Source organism: Bipolaris zeicola, assembly GCF_000523435.1.
Source record: "Bipolaris zeicola 26-R-13 unplaced genomic scaffold scaffold_225, whole genome shotgun sequence".
NCBI lineage: Eukaryota > Fungi > Ascomycota > Dothideomycetes > Pleosporales > Pleosporaceae > Bipolaris > Bipolaris zeicola.
In genome coordinates, this window is record NW_006912274.1 from 1 (window position 1) to 19,619 (window position 19,619).

Sequence of the window (19,619 nt, forward strand, 5' to 3'; positions counted from 1 at the left end):
AGCTGTATATCAGATTCATGAGAGACGTTGTGGGCTTGATTTGATAGGGCCATAGTTGATCAGAGTTAGAGAGGTGCGCAAAGTTGGTGGGGTGGCCCGCTCGCTTGTATGGCCCGCTCGCTTGTAAAACACGTTATTCTTATTATTATCATTGTGTATTTGCGTGGTGTTTTGGTTATTGTAGGTAGCTTGGTCAGTTTTAAAGGCATTTTAGCTAGTGGCGTAGATTTTTCTTTTTCTTTTTTTCCTCTAGAAAAGAGAAATGAAAAAGACAAAATATTCATTTTACTACCAGATAACTTCTCTTTGCCACCCCCCCTCCCCCTCATTCCCTAGAACGACTTGGAACCCACTTCACACTCCCCAATCCCACACCACTTCTCAAACATTGTCCCCAACTCCAGCACCTCTCCCCCCTTTTCTTTCTCTCGTACCTCAACCACAGTCCAGACATCAAACGCCGCTTCTTCCTCCCCATCCCCTGCATCCCCCATCTCGGCACTGACTCCCAAATACGGATCCAATTCCTTGAGTATAGCCACGCAGTCATCCAGTAGAATCCAGTCGGCGCGCTCATCGCTCATCTCCGGATCTGCAAACCCGACATGTCGCAGCACGGGGGGCGCGCCGTTGCCTAGCGCGTACGATACCGTGTGGCCCGTTAACGGCGACGTGAAGGTATGTGTGGGGTGGCGTGGGGTGGGGAAGACAGGGGCGTATGCATCGAATTGTTTGAGGCGGGAGAGAGCGGTGTCTTCGGGGATGGGAGAGGTGTAGAGTGTGGAAGCTAGGGCGCGGGCGCGCTGGGTGTGTGCGGTTAGGATTGCGATGGCGGAGTGAGGGACGTAGCGTGTTGTTACTCTTCCTTCAGTGTTATTATTGTTGTCGTCTGTTTTCTGAGGAGCGAACGTTGGGGGGAGAGGAGGAGGCGCTACGCCTGGTCCGCCGTTGTACAGGAACTGGCACCAGGGCTTTATGCCGCTGATCCATGGGCCGGTGTCGTGTTCGCCGTTGGGACGCCATACCTCGCCTCGCGGGTCGTAAAGGATGGTTTCTTGAGTCGGGTGCGCGGCAGCGGCGGTGTTGGTGCTTTGTTTGCGGCCCCAGAGGACGACTTCGACGAGCTCGACTGTGTCTTTGACGTGTTTGACGAATTCTCGAGCTTTTGCTGCGCATCGGGCTCTATCTGCTTTGCTTGTTCGTCGGTCTGCTCTGACATCTAATATCAGGCTGTCGATAATCCATGCTGCGCTTTCCTGCCATATGTCAAAAAGGTGGAACCATACAGCTTGCATGAGCGCGCTATCGTAGGCATAAAAGTCTGCATAGTAGTCCAGGAGCAGGCCGGCACAGGTCCAGTATGCGCGTGTGAAGGTTGTTTCGCAAGGTTGACAGGGCCAAGTGGAAGTGCCGCGGCGGTGCGGACAACGAGGGTAAGTGAGGAGTGATTTTATGAGCTTGTAAGTTTGGCCAAAGAATATGGTGTCTTCTTTCTCTGGATGAAAAGCTTTGATCGCGTGGTATGATGTTGCTATTGGGGGCGTAATTGTGTAGTCTGAGATGATGATTCTTGGCAGCAATGGTCCTCGCTCCATTATGGCTGTGGTAGTCAGTTGAGTTAGTGTGACAAACAGTATCTGTAGGAACGTGCTGTTTAGAAAGCGGTCGATGCGAGGTGGTGAGTTGACGCCAAGGCTAGATGGCTATGACGATTGTTAAAAAGGTGAAACTGGATTACAAACAATACAGTGAGGGGTGATGGTATTCTTTGTATGAATCAAACTCCGTTTCGACCGCCAAGACTTTCCGATCCCTAATACGTCGTTGCCTACCACTTCGACATGCGACTCAATGTGCTCATTCGCCCATGTTGCATGTTGCTCAGCAGCGCTTCCTCGAGAGCCGACTGGCTAATTCCAGCATCTGCTCGATGTTAGTTAGTGTTAATATACGGTTTAATTGGGAACTCACCATCAATATCACTGAAGCTACTTCCCATACTAGGAGTGCCTTCACTGCCTTCTTTTCTAGATCGTGGCCCACCACTCCTCGGGCTACCAAGCCGACCTAACGCTGCACGATGGCCTAGAGGTGGACTCATAGGACTCTTCGCTGCCGATGGAGGCCCGCCTGAGCTGGTCATTGACGACGCTGTCTCAGTGGTAAGGGACTGTACATCAATTGACTTTTGTCTGGATGGTGGGTCGGTCCTAGAGCGATGGGGAAGTACAGCCTTTTGCTCTGCTTTGGTACTACCGCGAAACTGTGCGTCCTGTGCAAATTTGCTGCTACTTGGTTGCGTTCTTGCTGCAGATGCAAAGGGCAAACTCGTCTCATGAGAACCAGACTCATCAAACTCCTGCGCACCATCGCCCTCATCAAATGTAGCAAGATCTCGTGGGCGCTTCTGTTGGAAACGAGGAGGTCTCTTAAACAACTGACTGCGGTGAACTGGATGGTCCGCATCCGACAAAGAGGATGAGCTTGAAGATGATGATTCTGGGATCTCAGGTGAGACATCCTCATCATTTCTGTAACTTGGGTGAGGAAAGTTTGAGGCTTGAGTCCTTTCCTCTGACTTTCGGCTTGTTAGGTTGGGACGCTGGGTAGACCGAGTAGATAGTGTTCGAGCAGGCGCCTGAGCATGTGCTCGAGACTGAGTGATTGTAGTCGTAGAGGGTGTCCTCGAAAGAGAAGGAGCTAATTTTGTTAGAAGACTTATCTCTTAAGATCACCTGCAGTCCGTCATCGGATATGCTCACCGGGAGTCGTCGCCACTTCTGCGTTACGCAAACTAGGGCTTTCTCTCGAACGCCCAGCCAAGGCAGGTGGTGTCCTTCCAGCTACTCATGGTTAGTTACGGACACTATCGTAAGAACAGATCATACCCCCAGACCCGGCGCTACCGCCTCTTCGCATGGCCACACCACCCACAGCAGTCATGGTGCTGCCGACTGTAGGTGATGACGGAACAGCATTTGTAATGCTGACCTTCTTCATCTGGTTTCGAACATGGTCAAGATGCCTTTCGTACAACCATGCTGCTTGCTGTAGAAGAAAGGTAGGCGGAACTTGAAACTTGTCCGCTCTAAAGCGAAGTAAGCAAGGCTGTCATTTCCATTACGATGCACATACGTACAACTCAACCCCTATACCATGTTAGTTTATGGCTCCAGATGCACAAAGTAGATACTCACAGTTCAAATCACTAGTCTTTGACGACTTGGATATAACTTTCCAGAGTTGCCGATCCTTTTCGGCATCCCATTGTGCCTAGGTAATGGTCAGATGATGCCTCCAGAAGGCGAACAGGGGCATCTTGCCTGTGGCGGATCCTCAAAGTCACCCCGAATAAACGGAAGGCGTATCAGTGCCGTGAACTGAACTGAAGCCATCTGGAGATGGTAATATGTACCTACAAGGGTGTAGAAGGGATGGAGCGATGGTTGAGTGAGGTGTGGTTACGGGGCTAGGGTGCCGAATAGAGCTTGGTGTGACAATATCTACGCGCCGTGCCCAATTTGGCTGACGTAGGTTCTCTGTGGACGAGACAGTTCAAAGACGAAGCCAAAGCTAAACATTAACTCTTATTCATGTAATCAGGCGCATTAGATGTGTCTATTAGATTGATAGCTTTTTGAATCAGAACAAACAGACTTGCACAGATCTCAAAACCAGGTGCCTTGCGTATCGTACGCCACAGCGCCTGCGCCACAGTCGCCCCGCCAATTGCTCATGCAGGGCATAAAATACTAATGCATAAAACTTCCTTTACCAGTCATCCAAGCAACTCAATTCAACAACCCCTTGACAAAGACAGCCAAACATGTCTTCCAAAGCCGTCACCAACATCGACATTCAAGGCAAGCTGCCAAAAGTCGCATCAGGAAAAGTGCGCGATCTATATGCGATTGATGATGATACCCTGCTTTTCGTCGCTAGCGACCGCATATCAGCCTATGACGTGATTATGGAAAATGTGAGTTTTTCCAGAAGAAACAAAACAAATAGAGAGTTTACAAGTCAAGAATGTTGACAAGATGGTTAGGGAATCCCAGGCAAAGGCGCTCTACTGACGGCAATGTCCATCTACTGGTTCAACTACCTACCAACCAAGGTGCCTGGACTGAAAACGCACTTCATCACCAATGATCTCCCCTCGTCAATTGCAAGCCAGACAGACCTCAAGGACCGCAGCATGCAAGTCCGGCGTCTGCAGATTCTGCCCATTGAGTCTATTGTCCGTGGGTACATCACGGGATCTGGGTGGTCAGAGTACGCCAAGTCCGGAACTGTCAATGGCATCAAGATGCCAGAGGGGTTGATTGAAGGACAGAAGTTGCCGCAGCCGCTTTGGACGCCAAGCACAAAAGCGGAGGTTGGCGGCAAGGATGAGAATATCAGTCCTGAGAAGGCGAGGGAGATGATTGGAAACGAGAAGATTGCAAGCAAGGTCGAGGAGCTTTCGTTGGCTATCTACACTGCTGCTGCATCTCGCGCAGAAGAAGTGGGGATCGTTCTCGCTGATACGAAGTTCGAGTTTGGTATCGATGAAAAGGGTGAGGTGGTGCTGGTTGACGAGGTTCTGACACCGGATAGCTCGAGGTTTTGGCCAAAGGATACTTGGGAGCAGAATCTTGGCAAGGCGCAACCAAGCTTCGACAAGCAGTTTTTGAGGGACTGGCTGACGAGTAATGGGTTGAAGGGTAAGGAGGGAGTCGAGGTTCCGGCTGACATCGTGGAGAAGACTGCGGCGAAATATCGGGAGGCATACGAGAAACTTACGGGCAAGACTGCATAAGCAAAGCAGATGTGGAAGTTTAGTGTAGGAAGAAACTTCAAATGCCCAACCGCAAATCAATTATTAGTTTTGTATGGGAAAATGGTCATCATTAAACTAGGGTGTAGTCGCATTATGTGGTTGCTCGCTATTACAAGAGTAACTATACTTGTACATGTATATTGAAGTAAATCGTGGATATCGTTGCAGAAAAGACAGTTGGTTCAGGACAACGCCTCCGAGTCCTGTCTCCTTCCTCGTTAGTTCCTAGTCTATACAGAGTAGTCGCTCTTGACCCTGCGCTGGGAATCAGTGTCTAAAAAACTTCCACGGCTGCGGGTTGACTTTGTGGAACGGTTGCGGCGCATCCTCGAAGAGCTGTCACCACCAAGACGGCCACCAAGGCAGAACATGATGGTAGCTAGGAAGTAACAAGCTACAGCAGCCCATGTGAATCCCATGAGGTAACGGCCGATGCGAGCTTCGAAACCGGCGGACCGGAAACCATCGCGACCTTTGACAACCCATGCGCTAATGATTATTAGCATTTGTCAAGCGCTAGTAGTCTGTAAAACTTACGTCATGAGAGCAGCAGCAAGGGCCTGGAAGAAGAGGGCAATGGAGGTCATGAGAGATGACAGATATCCCCCAAGACGACTGAAGAGAGCCAGGAGACCGGAAAGCAGGGCAATGGCAGCAAAGAAAAGAGCAATTAGGTAGAAGGCAAACATGAAGCGAGACAGATAAAAGTACTGCTTCGTGCCGAGGAAGGCATCAGGGATGTTTTGCTCAGTGCCAAAGTTCCTTGGTGGATCGAAGGGAAGAGCGGGGACAGGTGAGCCGCAGTTTGCGTTACGGCCATTGCTTGGGTTCTCACCGCAGATGGCAAAGAAGGTCCATCGAGAGGGGTTGCGGGCGTTGGGAATGCCGTTGGTAGAGGCTTCGAGGAAATAGAACCTGTCGAGCGGGGACTTATTGACGCCGCCAGTCAGGATGGTCAAGAACTGGAAGAGAAGGCCAGCAGCAACGAGGACCAGCGAAGCAATGGCGAGCAAGGGTCCTATTTTGCATGTCAGTGCATAGGCGACGGCGGAAAAGAGCGGGACAGCATACTAGCCGGGCCTGCCATGGTGGGGAGAGGAGGATATCCAACTGTAGAGCTGTAACAGAGAGGACAGTGCCAGCAATGATTGACAGGGTTGCACAAGGGCCTATATTATTATTGGAGATGAACAGTGAACATGTGCACTTGAAAGGGTCTGGGAGAGCTGGTTTAAGAAGTCTGGCCAAGCCATGACGTATGCTGCTGTGGGAGAGTCGGCTCTCTGGCATCGTGGCTAGCTTCGTCACCTCACTAGGTTACGACACTATGAACGCGCTTTGCATCATCCCGAGGCACACAGCAAGGAAAAAGGGTCCATGGCTCGGATGCGAGTACGACGGCAGATGGTGCTGTTTGAGTGTATGCGCAGCGACAGTAAAGTGTGTAGTAATTAGCAGAGGATGCAGGCGTGTTTGAAGGTTGGGCCCGGCTGCAACAAGGAGGGTCTGATCCAGGGCAGGGATGCGGGCCTTGGGCGGATAGAAGCGAGATCTGCTGCGTCGACTCTGCGCCCGCCCATCGCGCCTGCGTGGCTGACCAAGACGGAATCCTGCCTTGCTGCTTTGCTGCATCCGTCTTTTGAGTGTGTGCGGGTGGGTGCTGTGTCCTGCCTTGGAAACCCACCGCCGTCATGTCCACCGCGATATGGCCGCCCATCGACGAGGACCGTCTCGCCCAGGAACAGGCCGCATCGCAAGCGCGCGAGCTCGAGTGGCTGCTTGTCCAGCTGCGCGAGACGCTGCAGTCGCTCAAAGCCGGCCTCGACGAGTGTGCCGCCCTGCTTGCGCCCTCTGAAAATGGGTCTACGCTGGTGTTGACCTCTGTGCGCTCAGAGAGCCTCAAGGGCCTCATTACGCGCATCGGCACGCGCATCACCAAAGGCGTAGGTCATGACTTGGTCGTTTATGTACACTGGAGCATCTACTCACTGTCCTTAGAACATCAAGCTCCGCCTCGCAAGCCTCCCACCGCCAAAGGGCTCATTGACCTGGGACCTCGTCATCTCCTCTGCACCGCATGCACCTACACTCGTTGTTCCCCAGCTTACTGCTGTACGAACCTCCATCAACAGTTGTCTAGACGCCATCGATGTCGCTACCTGGGGAGGAGACGCGACCAACGCCCAATTCGTCTCGGGCCAACTCCAACTACTACACGACCACATAATTGAGGCACAAGCTGCTCTCAAAGGCCATTCGCTTGTCCAGCCCTCGTGGTGGGACAATCCCGTTGACGAAAACGTACGCTGCCTATCTGCACAGACTGAGAGCTTCGCTGACTGTAATAGACATTTGATCCTCCACTGCCTGCAAATGTATCCTTCCACCTGTTTGTCTTTGACGCTGCCCTCGTCCTCGAAATCCGCACCCTGGAGCCCCATCATGCGGGGGATAGCGGCTCACTCACTGGGTTCAGCATCCGCAACACCTTTGCATCAGCCCTCGGCGGCACCCGAGCCCCTACACACGACGAAGCCGACCGTACCTTCACATACAAGAACCGCGAAGTCCGTGTCAAGGAGAAGATCCGTGTTGAAAGCCAAGATCCAGCCTTGATATCCGCCTCAGCAAAGCTCAACGCACTTGGGCACACAGTCATGCTCAGCCGGAAGGCTCTCAACATTGTAATGGGTCGAGACGAGCAAATGGACTAACTCCGCGCAAATATGATAGCAGCCAATTGCACCATCGGCGATTGGGTCAGTATGCCACTCAGAATCCTTCTTTTTCCGCGGGGATGTCACTAGTGCGATCGCGCCATATCGGCTCGTCGCTATCGGAACAACAATTCGCTATGCCCATTATCAATTCGGCCGCCGAGGAGTAGTCGCGTTCAGTATTATCTTTACTCATAAAACAATTACCCCTCCTTCTTGGATTTGGATATTGTATTTTTTGCATCACTCCAATCTCCATAATGGCGCCTGCACTTCTCACTGCAGTCGATGCGACATCGCACATCCATCTTATAGTCGGATCCAACCCACTTGCCGGCGCACGATGCACACGCTCAATAGAAGTTGGTGCGAAGCCAATACTACTTGCGCCCGAAGATGCCACCCTCCACTACGGCCTTGCGAAACGTATCGAGGCTGGCGAAGTACAATGGTTGAAGCGGAGTTTCCAAAATGAGGATTTGACAACACTCGGACGTCCTGAGGTGGATGGTGTAGTAGACGCTGTATTTGTTACTTCTGGCGGAAAGAATGGTTCGGGTAGGTGGTGACAATATACTCTGCATAGTCATCTTCTAACTCGCCACAGCCACCCAGATCTCGAACCTCTGCCGGAGGCTGCGCATACCAGTCAACGTCACCGATGCCCCGAATCTCTGCTCCTTCACACTCCTCTCCACACATACCGACGGCCCTCTTCAGATTGGTATCACTACTTCTGGAAAAGGTTGCAAACTTTCTGCAAGAATCCGAAGAGAGATCGCTGCATCTCTTCCACCACGTTTAGGCGATGCGGTCGAGAAACTGGGTACACTGCGAAGACGCATATGGGAAGAAGACCATGCAGCCGAACTCTCACAGGATTTGGAGGCAGAAGAGGAGGACAGTGGACAACCGGCGACGTTTAACAAGTTGATTCTGGAAGAGAGCAAGGAAGCAGCGCGGGGTCGCCGTATGCGCTGGCTCACGCAGATATGCGAGTACTGGCCGCTGCGTCGCCTTGCAAGCATCACCGATGCAGATGTAAATATGCTCTTCCGCGAATTCGCCAGCAGCAGCCCCTCCAAAGTCGGACCCACAGCCACTGCACCACAGCGAGTAGGCCGCATCATTCTCGCAGGCTCCGGTCCCGGAAACCCAGATCTCCTGACTCGCGCCGCCCACAAAGCCATCCTCTCTGCTGACCTCATCCTTGCCGACAAACTCGTCCCCGCACCCATCCTCGATCTCGTACCCCGCCGCGCAACCGTGCACATTGCACGAAAGTTCCCCGGCAATGCAGACAAAGCGCAAGAAGAACTCCTAGAAATGGGATTGGAAGGACTGAAAGCTGGCAAAGTGGTCGTACGAATAAAGCAAGGTGATCCATACATCTACGGTCGCGGAGGAGAAGAATACGACTTCTTCCGCGCACACGGCTTCATTCCCAGCGTACTCCCAGGCATCACAAGTGCACTCAGCGCACCCCTTTTCGCCGCCATACCCGCCACGCACCGCGGTATCGCAGATCAAGTCCTCATCTGCACCGGTACGGGCAGGAAAGGCGCTCCGCTCGATCCCCCGGAATTCGTCGCTTCCCGCACACTCGTCCTGCTCATGTCTCTGCACCGCCTCTCTGCTCTCGTTGACAGCTTAGTCGCAAAAGCGTATCCTGCAGACCTCCCCGTCGCTGTGCTCGAACGCGCTTCGTGTCCGGATCAAAGGGTCATACGTACGACGCTCGAGCATGTTTGTGCGGCTGTCGAGGAGGAGGGAAGTAGACCCCCTGGACTCCTTGTTGTGGGTAACGCTTGCAAAGTGCTTATGAAGTATGAGCAGCGATGGGTAGTCGAGGAGGGGTTCCATGGATTGGATAATTTGGGGGGTGATGGCGAGTTGGAGATTAGTAGGCTTACGGGGGTCGATGCTAGTGCTGCTCCTGTTGCTGTAGCGTAGACTTGATAATGAAGAAATAAAACATGCAATGCAGTATCACCTATTTTCTCTGCATATCAAGAATACTTGAATAAGTACACAAAGTCATAATATGTTCAAGGTGAAACAAGTTAAATCAGCAATGATCTTTCATTTCCATCTCATACCCTCATTCACATGCATGTTCTATCATATATCAGGCAATGACGCCTCATCCCATGTACACCACACATTTCAAACTTTGACTCCTCCCATCCCTTCCCTTCCTTTCCATCTATAACAACGTCTCGTATTTTCCATTCCCTACGCGTTGCATTCATTAAAAAGAAAAAAGAAGATTCGTACAGTTACATTCGCAATTGGCAGTTCCAAACAGCGTTGACTGAGTTTTTTTAAAAAAAAAAACGCCGATCCCGAGCCATTGAATCCGTGAGGGAAAAAAAAGGGAGAAGATTCCAAGGCTACGATGCATGCATAAAGAAAACACCCAAAACACCGATGCTAAAATCCGTCAAAAAAGTTTTCTGTAAATGAGCAGTTCCATCATCATAACAGCCGCTTTTGTGCGCCGTGGAGATGAAGCTGGTTTCGTAAAAAAGTAGGGGCAAAAGACAGCGGTGCTATCACACCTGACTGTTCCAACTCTTCCTCTTATGATCATGCTGCTGCTCCTCCCAGATAACGAGTTCGCGGCCACTTCGGTCACCACCGCGGCGCACGCGATCAATACCGAGGTGTTCGAGGCCGTCGCGGCCGACGTGGATACCGAAGCCGTATCTGATCTTGCCGGGGTCGACGAGAGAGTCGTGCTGACCGTCTTTTCTCGCCTTCTCTTTCAGCGCGGGGTCCGTGGGTGAGTCGGGTCGGAGGTTGCTGCGGGAGGGGCGGACGAGAGAAGCGACGGAGCGGGCCCAGGTGCGCTCGGCGTAGGTGGTTCCCATGAGGCGAGCGACGAGGTCGGGTTTAGTTTGGGGGTGGGCGAAGGCGCGGTCGGTGAGGATGGGGGATTGGTAGACCCAGCTGATGATTTCGCAGAGGGTGTTGCTGCGGTGGGGGAGTGCGGCTCGGCGGCGACCCGGGATGAGGGCGAAGAGACTGATGGTGTAGAGGGCGAGGAAGAAGCAGAGGGCGTAGTAACCGGGGAGTTCGGCGGCGACACGGACGTTTCGTACGTCGCCGTAGTACTGGGTCCAGAAGCAGCCTCCTGCGAGGATAGGCAGGGACATGGATGCGAATGAGACGAAGGATAGAACTGCCGTTTGGAAATGCTTGTTCTCGAGCGCAGCCAGTGTTACTGAGAATGGCAGGCGGCAAGCGTAATCGACCAACAGAGAAGTTTCAGCAGTGGCTCCGCCTTTGGATGCGAGCGCCATGTATGGCTGGAGTACGCGGATAGAGTAGTCGAGCGACAAGAGTGCTAGGAATAGGAACTGGCCGATGACTGCTGGGACGAACGAGTACAGGAAGTTCGAGGCGGAGAAACCGTCAGTGCCTGTACGAGCAAAGACTCGAGGTAGGAAACCGAGGCGAACAGCGTCGTTCACAAAGCTGACGACGTAGAAGGCGATCAAAAGGATACAGGCGATGACGATCCAGGCAATAACTGAACCGTCCTTCAGCCACCAGGGCAAATAGCGAAGTCGCACATTCGGGCTGCGAATGTCCATGCGGATTGAAAAGTCGTTGCCCTGAGCTACGTCAAGATTTGCGCGGTCTGGTCCTTGCTCTCTGATGCGTCCCTCCTCGACCTGGAATCTCCGGATCTCAGCACCTTCCTCTCCAATACCGTAGAAAACGTCGCTTGGTCGCTTCGTAGTAGTCCAGTAGCCCAGGCGGTCAGCACGGTTAGCAACATTGTTCCAGTCACCCTTATCGAAAGTCTCCGAGTTGTTGTAATCTCCAAGGTTATTTGAGCGCTCCAGAAGAGCGATGATGTCTGCGAGCGATCGCGGGTCCCATTTCAATCCAGTCGGGCTGCGCATGAGGAAGACCATGAGATAGATCAGGACGAGCACCAGAAGGATGTAGAGAACAACGACTGTCCAGATGACGCCTTGTACAGCGACCCATCTCCAAGCGGAGCGTACCACATTATACCGTACGTTGAAACTGGAAGCAAGAAGAGGGACTGTCCATGCAAAAAGCCATGAAATGACAAAAAAGGCACAGATACCGGGATGTCCGGCGCGGAAATGCTGAATATTTGGCAAAACGAACTGCATCGGGTATAGTTGAAGAAACACGGCTTCGGATCTCCGGTGGAAAGAGTCTGAAGACATGGATATGAACGGAACAATGCGTTGAAGGGCTGCCTGGATCTGGATGAGCCAGAGGAACAAGAGCATGCCTAGCAAGGTTGGGAGATATCGGAAAACGAAGTAGCGAGTATCGCCAAAACCACCGTAGTCCCACAGTCCGTAGGCTTCATCGCGATTGGAGTAGACAGCGGCGAAGATGAGCGCACCGAGCATGAGCAAGCATAGGAAAATGAACAGGCCAAGCGACAGCGGGCGAAGGACGGCGGGTAAAAAGTGAAGGGATGAGTGTGGCTGCGAGTGTGCTACAAAGACATCCTTTTGTCCCCGAGTAGGAGAAGGCGACTGCTGTTCTCTGTACTTGTGGGATTTGTGGTGGGGTCCATCTGGTTGCGTAGCCATGGGTGCCGGGGCAGTGGCCAGTGGTGTATATGAATGTCTCAACGACTTGCGTGCGGGCTTGTGCTGTTGCATTCTCTCCTGTGTCTGTTGCTCCAGTGCCATATATCCCAGCCCATTGTCGGGAATGATTCTCTCGACGGGGTAATCGTCGTCATCATCATCCTGGACTGCGACTGGGGGTCGGACCTCTGGATATATTCTTGAGCCTCGGACATCTTCATCTCGGGTGAGCTGGTCGATGGCGAAGCGAATATATGGTGTGGTGTCATGGCCTGGAGTAGTCGCCTGCGATTCGGTCTCCATGTCGTGGATCAACTGGGATCGGCGTGCGTTTTGGGTTCCTGGCCTCGACTCCTCGGCAATGGTGGATACTGCGGGTGACTGAGGGCGTTCGTGAACGAAGGAAGGCTGCGGAGGCTGGAGCTGTTGCCTAGGGATACCAACACCTCGTAGTGATGTTGTGGGGATGTTGGTGTGAGGGATCAATTGCTCATGACTTTGCGCTGGTGTTTGGCGGTATGAGGGCGGTGTTTGGTAGACAGGCCTCCTCTCTTCACTTGAGCTGGACGCGTGCTCGGACGCGCTGTAGTAGCCTTCGGAGGCAGTCAGTGAAGCGGCAACGCTCTGTTGCGAGTTTTGGTGGGACAATTGGGGCTGAGAAACTGGCAATAGGATGAGTAAATGGGTGGGTGGTGAGTAGTAGTGAGGCGGGATCAAGCCGCATGCATACCGTTTGTCTGCTTGAGTTGGAATCCAGGCTCCCCACTCATGTCTTCTTGGGTGGATTAGTCAAGTGGAGTCACGAAGGAATGTTTGCATTGTGAGCGCATGCAGCAGCTGGGCGGCGACAAGTTTTCTACTCGAGATGGCTGGGTGCAACTATCGGGATCCGGATGTGTGGCGGGGGGCTGGGGAGGTTGGGCAGGGTTGTCTCATCACCGCCGTCACCAATATTCTTGGTACGGCGCAAATGCAAAACTATGTGGGAGCAAGCGAGCAAAGAAACAAGTTCCTTTTATCTACAGCTTGTTATTCGCAGCCCTGACTGAGGTTGCGGTATGTCTGCTGTGTTGTCAATCGTGCCCTTCCCCGCGGCGGTGATGCGCTAGCCACTGCCCTGACGCGTCCAAGCTTCCTTGCCCGCGCCTCCATCTTCACCAGCAGCCTTGTCATCTCCTGTTCCTCTTTTCTTTTGCATCCGTTCCAGTGGTTGGGAACTCGCCGCCATGGTCGACAAACGTGCGCCTGTCTCGTGATCTCCTACCTGCCTGGAGACAGGTACGCTCATCCTTTCGTCGCGGTCCATCTACATGTACTCTACCGTCAGTGCAGAGAGAGTTCAGCGCACCCCGGCCCTTTAGTTCAACAATTCCGTCATCACAGCGTGGCAGCGGGTTGCCAGAGCAGCTGCATTTTTGACCATTACAGGTAACCCGCACGCAAAGCGCACAGGTGGCTTTGTTTACATGGCCGCCGCCTTGAAACAGACAAGAGATTGTCCATGCAGAGCGACTCGAAAAGTGCGATCCTTCCAGACAGATTTGGATTACTGTTCGCCGTTGGGTGCGCGGCCGGGTGCCTGCGTGGTCAATGTCGATCGCATCGCCAGAAAGTCGGATCCAGTCAGTCTGTTGTTCGCCCAAATATGTCTTCGTCGTGGGCTGTGTTTTGGGCGCGTCGCTCTGTCATGACGGTGGGAGCTGCTAAGGGAGCAAAGCGCACTATTTCAGCACAGATGGGTTTAAGAGGCTTCACAAGGCCAGCCATCTGTGACTTCTGTGCATTCAAGTAAGTCCAAACCCACAACGGCATGGCCCGAGATTTCAATAGTCTTGTGATTCCGCCCAAATGCGGGCTTCGAAAGAATACCGGCGCCTTACCGCCTCAGCTGTGGATTGTCTAGACACTCTAGCTGCGCATCACGACCTGCCAAGAGCTCACTGCGGCTGAACACACAGCCCAAATTGACCGCTACATCGGCGAGGGTAGTAGCTGTCCCATCTCTCCTCTCCGACGCTCGTCACCGAGATTCCTCTCCGAGTGGCGATTCTCCTAATGCATTCAGCCTTATTTCCCAAAACCCCCTCGGGGTAACATTGGTTCGTGCTGACATAGGGCGGGGCGGTTGTGGGTATAGCCCGTATGGCTGTTGAGAAACGGCCCCTTCCGCCCAAGAGGTAAGTATCTTCGTTGTCATTTCGATTAAGAACGCCACTAAATGACATGTCGTCCCCACCCATCCATTAGCCCCCAACACTGCATATCTTCGCCTGGCTGGTGCCGAGACAAGTGTCAATACATGTATAGCAAAGAGAAGGAGGAAAGACAATAAGCTACTGTTTAGTGGACCTTTTTTCTAAGCAGGCGCCCCAGGCGTACGGTAAACTGGGGCATCGCCTAGACTTTCCCTTGTCCATCTGTGGTGTTGTCTCTGAAATAGGGAAAAAAGGGCTGTGCTGAGGCTCAGTTGCCCAGATCATCTATTGCCTCGAGGTACGGGTCGGTTACCAGGGATGTTGCTCCTTCGGCAGCTTTCTCTCAGCTTTCAGCATCAACTATGCGGCCAAGCTTCTCACAAGATACCAAAATATCACAGTCCCTACCAGCCACCATGGAGAAAAGAGACATTTAGCCTACATTAGGTCATGCGCGGGCTTCGGCTGGTGCGTGGCGCAATCGGCGCCTTTCCAAGGCCGTGCAGACGAAAGTACGCCCCGTTCAGGCGTTCACTCTGCATGCCTGGATACTTGAGGGGGCCCACATCTTCCGTGTGCTGTTCCTCTTTGAACTACCTGCTTCATCCTATTCTATATCACACCGGCCATCTCCCTGTTGTACCTGCTGTCGCTTTGGCCGTAATTTTTTCTCTTTGTTTCCACTTAGTACACATCAATAAACACAAGCGCAGTCAGCGCATACCAAAGGCACATTCGGTATCATACTTTGTGCGCCTATCATGTCTAATTCGTCCTTTTTCGACTTTCACTGCCCACTCGGCGGCAAATGGTAATAACTGAGCTCAACTTTGATGGAAACTTTGACACTGACAAATTCCAGGTATGCCTGTGCCAATGGTAGTAATTTCGTAGGATGCTGCTCGTCGGACCCATGCTCGAATGGTTGCGTGCAAGGAAATATCCGACCTGCTGGCTTCAATATCTCCCACTATGGCGGATTTCCTGATGCGTCTTGCGGAAGTGCTAGCGACTTCTTCACATGTACTGGAGGCGACAGTTTCTGGGGATGCTGCAAGTCGAATCCCTGCGCTGCAACCCCACCAGCAACATGTGCGCAAGGAGACTTGGTACCTGCATTCATGGAGCGACCAGAGCAATTCAACGCATACGTATCACAGGACAAGAAAGAGAATCCTTCGGGTTCAGGCAAGAGTAACACGGGCGCTATTGTTGGTGGCGTTGTTGGAGGAGTGGTAGTCTTGGCCATTATCGGAATCATCATCTTCATTGTGCTCCGTAAAAGGAAGAACAAGAAGACAACAGAAGGCGACATGGGTGCTGCCACCATGATGCCCATGATGAACAATAATGAGAAGAACGACAACAGTGCTGCCGCAGGGCATTACGGAGCTCAATCACGTATGTCGACTCACTTGCTTGCCCTGTTTCACCAGCTAACTTTGAGAGCAGCACCTCCTACATACTCGGCTCCAATCCAGAATTCTTACCAGGCCACTTCACCCGGCAAGGGACATGAGTCGTATCACCAGTACGCCAGCCACGCAGCCGAGCCACAAGAGCTTCCTGCGGATTCTTCCTCGTCCCATAACAGATTCTCTGAACTTCCAGCCAGCTCTTCAAATGTCATGGACAACCGACGATTCTCAGAACTTCCCGCAGATGCTGCCCGCCCTGGCCCTTCAGAACTCGAGTCACCATACGCGACTCCATTCGTTTCTCCACTGGCTACACAACAAGAATTCTCCGGCGACATGGCGAAACGAGCTAGCCGTCAAGGGCTTGGTGTCTCGACTGGTCAACCATGAAAAGAGTGATCGTAAGGGATGATTTCGCTGGGATTCGGTGTATTAACATTTCTTTGCATTATTTTATTCGCATTTGGGCGGTTTTTCATCCTCGCATACCCTTACTTAGCTTCCATCTACCTGTATATATACCCAGTCCCAAAACAAACAGAAATAGTAATCCCAAGAATCCAAGAAAGATTCATTACATATGCATATGTACTTTATCACTGCAGCTCCTCCTTTCTGCACCCCTCTCAGCCTAACACAATCCAGAATATAGCCGGCTGCCGAAAAAGAAGTCTTGGTAAATAGTAAGACGAGGCTGCCTCGTCGGCGGCAACGAAACAAGTGATGTAACCTCCGACTCCCACCTCTCACCTTGCCTCAAAACCCGCCAGGAATAGACGCCGCCCGTCAGCTTCTCTACGTAATTGTGCCACCTGACTGCGCCGCCACCGACAGCAGCACTAACACCCAATGCGGGGTATGCCTTTGCATTCCAATCACACCAACCCGTCTGAGAAAGAGCTTTCGAGAGCTCAAGCAGCCCTCACGATCACTCTTTACTTTACTTCCACTTACTAACTAATACATACTTACCTTCCAGTCTGCAATGTAATCCACGTTTCCCATTCCCTTTCTCTTTCTCCACCTTATTTCCCCCGCGCGCGCGGGGGGGGGGGGGGGGGGGGGGGGGGAAGGGGGGCATGCACACAAGATAGCTCGACGCCCATTTCAGCCCCCAAAAAAAAACAGATAGTAGTCGTCGGCATCACCATCGCACGAATGAGGAGCTGCATCCTTCGCCGTTAGTGCTGAGGTTATCCTGCACGCCAATTATGCCTAGGTTGGTCTCTTTCTCTTCTGTCTCTTGTCTCTGTCGGTCTCTGTGTCTGTCTCTCGTCTTTGGACCTTTTGTTCCTGCGGTGTGCCGTGGGCGAGGCCGGGGGGGCTGGGTGCTGGGTGCTGGGGTTCGTGTGGACGCATACTCAACAGCTACGTATACACGCACACGCATGCTTGCTTGCTTGCTCCTGTGCAATGTGGTATGTGTGTTGAGCTGGTTGCAAGATCCCCACCCCCCACACACACAGCCCGAGCTGGTCGCTCGTATCCGGTTGCAAGGTAATCATACCGCCGTTTTGTCTTCTTTGTTAGTATGTATTGTATGTTAGAGTGTGACTACTGGTGCGGCGACACCGCAGCGTTTTTAGTTTTCCGCTTTGGAGAGTCTTTGCTGGAAGCAGGCGAAGGAAGAAGAGGAAAGCGTAGATAAGTAGAAAAGCTGGGCACACAGGCTGAGCCCGCCCACTTTTGCATAGTTGCTGCGGCTTTGTTTCGCTGCGGCTATTATGGCCTTTCTTGGAGGTGGGAGGGGTGTCTCGATCAGCTCTCTCGTGTTTTTTTTCTTGACGTGATTCCTTCCGTTTTTTCTTTACCCAGCTTCCTTCCGCGCTGGCTGAGATATTTACCTGGGCGGGTTTTGGTCGCCTGATTTTTGCGCTCGGTTGTGAGACCCGGCCAGCCATACTTTCTTGCCGTCTCCTTGCATCTGACTTTCTTTCTTTCTCTGTCTAATTGGTACCTGTTTTTCTGTTCGCTCTCTTTTTTTGAGTGACGGTATTGTTTGTTTGCTATTGACGTGATTGTGAGTGGAGGTCTTGAGTCCAACTAGTAGTGGTAGCCGATACTACTCAAGTTGCGACCGTAGAGTCGGTTATTAGTGTAATATGTCGGCCTACCTTGCTGCGCGACAGGCCTTCTCGCCTTCATGTCCTTCGGGAGGAACCTGGTGGGCCTGTGGATATGGAACGTAAGTGGATTGTTAATAGTTCATCTCTGCTTCCATCATCTCTGGTGTCTAATATTATTGTAGATACTTTGTCGGCTGCTGCGCAAGAGACCCATGCGACATCACATGCGCCCAAGGCAACCTTTACCCAGGTGCTTTCGATCCAAAAGCATATGGCACATTTCCCGATGCTACATGTGGAACTGGAAGCAAGTTTTATACTTGCTCTGCCGGACGTAAGTACTTGAGATGATCAACCGATCTTGGTATCGGTCTTCTTTCCCGCGCGCCACAGGCGATGACTGACTTGCATTAGAAACATTCTGGGGCTGCTGCAAAACAAATCCATGTGCCCAATCTGGCTGTCCCGACGGTGATCTTGAACCCGCAATCTTGAATCGGAATGACCTGCTCAGTGCATATCATGCTACCGGATCTGCGACTACTACTAGCACCTCAGGTCCATCTGCTGCAGCAAAGAAATCGGATGACGGCGTACCAGTAGGAGCCATAGCAGGCGGCGCAGCAGGCGGCGCATTCGCTATAGCTGCTATAATCGGCATCATCGTATGGTGGCTATGTCTACGAAGGAAGAAGAAGGCAAAGGCAAAAGCCGCCGAGCACTACGGAGACGCAAACGGAGACGCCGTCAACGGCATGAGCGAGTTCCACAATAAGCACCACCATAACCAGAGTTCCGAATGTAAGTTTTGACAACAAAGACTCCAGCTGAGCCAGAAATATATACAATTGAATTACTAACAACAACCCACAACAGCACCCCCCTCCTACACCTCGCCCAACCCCAACCACCCAAACGGCTTCTACAACAACCCCACCACACACACCTACCAACACAACTACGACCCTTCCACAGTCGTACCCCACACCTACAACACCCCACAAGAACTCCCCCTCTCCACCCCAGCCACCCCCCAAACCCCCGCCCAATTCCGCACCCACAAAAGCATGTACAGCCACGCCCGCGGGCCCTCTGAGCTCTCCGGCGACGAACCCCGCAACGAGCTCGACTCGGGCGACCCCGCGAGCCCCGAGCTAAGCGGCAGCACCGCCGTTGTTAGCCCCGCGAGTAGGAAGTGGAGCTGGGATGATAATAAAGAAAAGGTGGATCTGGCGACGCAGTTTGAACATCCGCATGAGGAGGCTGAGATTGGGGTTGCGATTGGGGAGCCAAGGGGGGAGCCAAGGGTTATGCCGGTTTGGAGGGAGATGAGGGAAGGCGAGGTTGAGGCGCCTGGTGGGAGAGCAGAGGCGGATGGGGAGGTGCTGGGAGAGCAGAGGACGAGTAGAGGGCGTGCACCGCAGGGACTTGGGTTTATTGAGATTCTAGATGATATGGCGGAGAGGAGGGGGGGGGACATGGATGCGCAGAGGGCGGAAAGGCGGAGTTGAGAGTAGGGATGCGCGAAATCTTTTTTTTCTTTTTTTTGCTCACATTCAGATTTTCATGTTTTTTTACAAGTGTGTATGTAGGATATTTTTCTGTGTGTGTGTGTGTGTGTGTGTGGGAGCTTGAACGAGGGTCTCTTCGTAATCTGTAAATCTTCAGGACACTTTTTTTGGCCTTGGAAAACGGGAGAGAAGGAGAAGGAGAAGGAGAAGCTGGTTAAAGTGAGGAATAAACTTATTTCCAGTTGGGGGAGGGCACTTTGGTAGTTGGGAATTTTCCATAATTCAAGAACTTGCAAAGTTT

The 19,619-nt window shown here is 52.4% G+C and overlaps 9 protein-coding genes across 9 annotated transcripts; 5 read left to right on the forward strand and 4 right to left on the reverse strand.

Moving 5' to 3' along the window:
* Window positions 1-332: 332 nt before the first annotated feature.
* On the reverse strand, window positions 333-1,595 carry COCCADRAFT_107176 (uncharacterized protein; the record flags this gene model as incomplete). Its single annotated transcript, XM_007718311.1, has 1 exon — window positions 333-1,595. The coding sequence occupies one exon, from the start codon at window positions 1,593-1,595 to the stop codon at window positions 333-335; it is 1,263 nt and encodes a 420-aa protein (XP_007716501.1).
* Window positions 1,596-1,828: 233 nt separating this feature from the next.
* Window positions 1,829-3,395, reverse strand: COCCADRAFT_8560 (uncharacterized protein; the record flags this gene model as incomplete). The annotated part of the gene is made up of 7 exons (XM_007718308.1): window positions 1,829-1,923; window positions 1,972-2,700; window positions 2,763-2,843; window positions 2,889-3,088; window positions 3,140-3,149; window positions 3,198-3,273; window positions 3,387-3,395. The coding sequence occupies 7 exons, from the start codon at window positions 3,393-3,395 to the stop codon at window positions 1,829-1,831; spliced, it is 1,200 nt and encodes a 399-aa protein (XP_007716498.1).
* A 431-nt stretch (window positions 3,396-3,826) lies between these two features.
* Window positions 3,827-4,801, forward strand: COCCADRAFT_29690 (uncharacterized protein; the record flags this gene model as incomplete). The annotated part of the gene is made up of 2 exons (XM_007718312.1): window positions 3,827-3,979; window positions 4,049-4,801. 2 exons carry the CDS (start codon window positions 3,827-3,829, stop codon window positions 4,799-4,801), a joined length of 906 nt encoding a protein of 301 aa, XP_007716502.1.
* A 251-nt stretch (window positions 4,802-5,052) lies between these two features.
* On the reverse strand, window positions 5,053-5,909 carry COCCADRAFT_8562 (uncharacterized protein; the record flags this gene model as incomplete). The annotated part of the gene is made up of 3 exons (XM_007718309.1): window positions 5,053-5,311; window positions 5,360-5,840; window positions 5,894-5,909. 3 exons carry the CDS (start codon window positions 5,907-5,909, stop codon window positions 5,053-5,055), a joined length of 756 nt encoding a protein of 251 aa, XP_007716499.1.
* A 604-nt stretch (window positions 5,910-6,513) lies between these two features.
* On the forward strand, window positions 6,514-7,536 carry COCCADRAFT_40399 (uncharacterized protein; the record flags this gene model as incomplete). Its single annotated transcript, XM_007718313.1, has 3 exons — window positions 6,514-6,765; window positions 6,821-7,123; window positions 7,171-7,536. The coding sequence occupies 3 exons, from the start codon at window positions 6,514-6,516 to the stop codon at window positions 7,534-7,536; spliced, it is 921 nt and encodes a 306-aa protein (XP_007716503.1).
* Window positions 7,537-7,799: 263 nt separating this feature from the next.
* On the forward strand, window positions 7,800-9,492 carry COCCADRAFT_40400 (uncharacterized protein; the record flags this gene model as incomplete). The annotated part of the gene is made up of 2 exons (XM_007718314.1): window positions 7,800-8,097; window positions 8,147-9,492. 2 exons carry the CDS (start codon window positions 7,800-7,802, stop codon window positions 9,490-9,492), a joined length of 1,644 nt encoding a protein of 547 aa, XP_007716504.1.
* A 602-nt stretch (window positions 9,493-10,094) lies between these two features.
* On the reverse strand, window positions 10,095-12,898 carry COCCADRAFT_107209 (uncharacterized protein; the record flags this gene model as incomplete). The annotated part of the gene is made up of 2 exons (XM_007718315.1): window positions 10,095-12,790; window positions 12,859-12,898. The coding sequence occupies 2 exons, from the start codon at window positions 12,896-12,898 to the stop codon at window positions 10,095-10,097; spliced, it is 2,736 nt and encodes a 911-aa protein (XP_007716505.1).
* A 2,186-nt stretch (window positions 12,899-15,084) lies between these two features.
* On the forward strand, window positions 15,085-16,131 carry COCCADRAFT_40402 (uncharacterized protein; the record flags this gene model as incomplete). The annotated part of the gene is made up of 3 exons (XM_007718316.1): window positions 15,085-15,134; window positions 15,186-15,724; window positions 15,776-16,131. 3 exons carry the CDS (start codon window positions 15,085-15,087, stop codon window positions 16,129-16,131), a joined length of 945 nt encoding a protein of 314 aa, XP_007716506.1.
* Window positions 16,132-17,843: 1,712 nt separating this feature from the next.
* On the forward strand, window positions 17,844-19,318 carry COCCADRAFT_107188 (uncharacterized protein; the record flags this gene model as incomplete). The annotated part of the gene is made up of 4 exons (XM_007718317.1): window positions 17,844-17,926; window positions 17,990-18,141; window positions 18,222-18,608; window positions 18,684-19,318. 4 exons carry the CDS (start codon window positions 17,844-17,846, stop codon window positions 19,316-19,318), a joined length of 1,257 nt encoding a protein of 418 aa, XP_007716507.1.
* Between the last annotated feature and the right edge of the window lie 301 nt (window positions 19,319-19,619).